We start from the raw sequence: 3,775 nt of genomic DNA on the forward strand, positions 1-3,775 counted from the left end.
CTGAGATGCTTTGGCTTCACTTTTCTATAGTGGAAGGAATAGGAGACGCGTCGTCCATCTTTTTTTACAGTCTATGGTCGGTACCCTAAGGCAGGGGTTTTCAACCTTTTAGGACATGCGCCCCCCCAAGTTTGTCTAATTTCACTCGCGCCCCTATTACGTATTATTATTAACTCCTCCCCCCCTATTACTGTAGTCACACCAAATTACTTTATTAACATTAACATAAAAGCAAATATCCATTAAAGCTATTAAAGCAGCGAACAATTTTTCTTTTGCTCTTTTTGATTAATATTATTTACATAAGAAATGCACAGATCCGTTATACTGATGTACATTTGATCAACTCTGCTCTAACTGTCGACTAGCAGTGGGAGTCAGATTGCCTCCTAGTGGATGGCTAAAGATTTGTTAACTCATATTCATAAATCCTCAAGGGAACGTCTCTGAATTAACTGATGCGCCCCACAGGTTGAAAACCCCTGCCCTAAGGTACAAAAGCGAAAAGGTACATCTTTGTACCTTATTTACCCCTAAATGGTACATGTTAGTACTTTAAAAGTACATATTAGTACCTTTTGAAAGGGTACTGCCCCAGTGACCGTTTTGTACCTTTTTTTTGTTGTATTTTTGCATGTAAGCAATTCCATAATACACAGCACAAAATATTCCGTAAAATAGTGCATGTTTAATGATCTTGAGGTACCTTATGGTAGTAGTAGTACAGTTTTCATGTCATGCCAGCAACTGAGGCTATTTTCATGGCAATAACTGATTTACAAAATATAAGTGTTGCATGAATACAATGAGTATTCATACAGTTTTATTAAATTATATTTAGATCATAGTTGTTCCAAACCGGTATGAGTTTCTTTTTTCTGCTGAACATAACAGAAGATATTTTGAAGAATGTTGGTAACCAAACAGTTATTGGTCCCCATTGACTTGAAAAATAAATAAATAAAAATACTATGGAAGTCAATGGGGACATGAAAGAGTTTCGTTACTCACATTCCTCAAAATATCTTCTTCTGTGTTCAACAGAAGAAAGGAACTCGTACAGGTTTGGAACAACATGATGGTGAGTAAGTGATGACAGAATTTTCATTCTTGGGTGAACTGTCCCTTTAAGTGAGCTTACTGAATAAAAAAATGTTGTCTACTTGTATTAAAAGCAGGACAGTCCAATAAAATGTGTTTAATATTTTCTTGCAGAACATATATAAATTTGATTGGCACTTTCTGGCATTGAAAGAATCTGTATAATTTTAACCTACTAATTCCTCTCACTTTTTTTGTGCACTGTGTTTGTCACAATGCATTCTGGGATGGACTTCTGATTGATTGCTGCCTTAGAATTTGACCAAAAGAAGGAATCAGAATGTTGCTAATGTATGTCTAATGTTGTCTAAGTAGGCTGCACACTACAGTATGTTTTGGAACAGATAAATGTAGATCATTCATGCATACAGAAAACTTGCATACTGCACAAGTAAACGCACTGCATAAAACTGCAGAGAAAGTGTCTCTCTCTCTCTCTCTCTCTCCTGACAGGGAGATGTACGATCGCTCCTCCAGGAGCACAGATATGCTCTTACCTTGAGAGGTTTGGGTGCATATATATTTCTTGATCAAGGCATCTGTGGGTTGAGTGTAAAGGCTGAGGGCGTATTTCAAGGACTTGAGATCGGGGCTCTTCTCCAGGAAGGTTTTCTTCAGACCGTTTCCACCCGCATGGAAATATTGCTGAACGGAGAAACAAACGCGCTGGTTATTGAGAGAGTCAAACATGGCTACAGATCACTCAGAAAATACATCAACACAGCGTTAACCTGAAAAAAACACCCATTCACTGAGACAGAACAAATGAATCATATAAAGGTAACGTTCTGAGTGGAGAAGTAATCATGGGATATTGGCAGCAGGGCTACTTCTAAGCAGCACATTCATGTCTTAATATACTGGATGAAATATTAAAGTCAATTTTTAAAGACGGAAATCAGTTCATTTTCTTTTATTGCAACATTATGAATTAAGTGAACACTGGGCTGAATTTGAACTCATTTGAGTGCGTTGGTCTGAGTGGATGTTGATTTGTAAAAATTCCAAGTGTTTCTTCATTGTTCTTTAAATGTTTAAAAATTCATTAATTCATTTTTTATTATTTATTTATTGTTATTTGTATTGTTATTTTTTGTGGGGGAAATTATAGTTAAAAATAAAATAATAAAATAAAAATATTCTACCAGCTTATCCTACACTGAAAAACTAAATCGGTGTAGGATTTACTTTAAATTTTCACTTTTTTAAATTTTTTTAATTCAATTCAAATTCAAATCACAAATGATTATAATGGAACATCAAATAACACATTGAATTAAACATGAAGTAATGAAGAAAGACTGAAATAGTATCGTCTTGTAAATTACATATTACAAATGTAATAATCAAATAAAAAAGTAAAATACCAGAGCACATTTTGAATTAAAATAAACACTATTAAAAAGCTTCCTACAATTGCAACACATGCAAAAGCTCTAGAGTTCAGGTTTTGTAGAACAGGAATAATCCTTGTAATCCACACGAGACTGTGTTATATTGTGAATAATGGTGCATTTACTGGCTTTCAGAGACTCTTACACTACTGTATTGACTTACTGTTTAAATACTGCAAAACACACAAAAATATCATCCATTCATTAGAACACGATTTGAACATAAATGAAACATTCTCAGTGGAGAACCAGCACAGATGCTGCAGGAGGCGGTTCAGTAATATTCATAGCTTCACACGGTTAACTGAGTTAATCCAGAGTTACCGGTGAGACATGAGAGCGATAACACATCTGTCAGCTGAACACAATCAGATCAGGGTTAAACAGAAGCAAGGAGCTGCAGAGATCATCTGCCACCGCTGGACATGAGTGTGAGGAGACGACTGGCATTTGATCAGACCTTGTTTATTATTCTATTAGCATAAGGGCCGATTAGAGGAGGAGTGGAGAGGACGGAGCGCTGGCGTTTTCATGCCTGCTGTGATTGAGACAGATGAGATTTCCACCAAGGTTTTGGCTCCATTCTGTCACCGATGGAGTTTTGGTTCCTTGCCGCTGTCGCCTCTGGCTTGCTTAGTTGGGGACACTTCATTTCCAGCGATATCGTTGACTTGATTGCAAATGATTGCAAAGATACTATTTAAACTGAACTGAGCTGGATGATGACATCACTGAATTCAATGATGAACTGCCTTTAACTGAAAAATTAGTGTTTACTATTGTCATTTTTGCATTATTGACACACTATTTTCCTAATTAATGCTGTTCAGTTGCTTTGACACAATCTGTATTGTTAAAAGCGCTATATAAATAAAGGTGACTTGACTTGACTTGACCAAGGAATCAATCGCTCCGGCTCTGAGGAAAGGCCAGGTGTCATTTTCAATGCTTGCATTGAGTTTTTCTCTCACTTTGACCTTAATAAAATAAAATAGAAATAAAGAATATCGAATAAAAATAGAAATAAAAAATATCTATCCCATACAGCAATATATATATATATATAAATTACAAAATATATATTGGCCAAAAATATATTGTTAGACATATTTACATAAATATATTTTGAAACATATTTCAGCAAAAAAAAGAGAAAAGTTTTTGGCCACATTTTGTAGATATTGAAATCAGTATTTGGAAAAAAATTTTTTTATAATAATAATATATGGGATCTATCTATCTATCTATCTATCTATCTGTCTGTCTGTCTGTCTGTCTGT

General features: G+C 35.1%; 1 protein-coding gene across 1 annotated transcript in view; it reads right to left on the reverse strand.

Moving 5' to 3' along the window:
- unc13c (unc-13 homolog C (C. elegans)) overlaps positions 1-3,775 on the reverse strand; it is a 169,000-nt gene that overhangs the window by 6,907 nt on the left and 158,318 nt on the right. The window contains exon 30 of the mRNA XM_016546895.1: positions 1,599-1,746. Within this exon, the coding sequence (XP_016402381.1) occupies positions 1,599-1,746 (148 nt within the window). The remainder of the gene's footprint in view (positions 1-1,598; positions 1,747-3,775) is intronic.

This window comes from Sinocyclocheilus rhinocerous, unplaced genomic scaffold (genome assembly GCF_001515625.1).
Source record: "Sinocyclocheilus rhinocerous isolate Xijiao unplaced genomic scaffold, SAMN03320098_v1.1 scaffold942, whole genome shotgun sequence".
NCBI lineage: Eukaryota > Metazoa > Chordata > Actinopteri > Cypriniformes > Cyprinidae > Sinocyclocheilus > Sinocyclocheilus rhinocerous.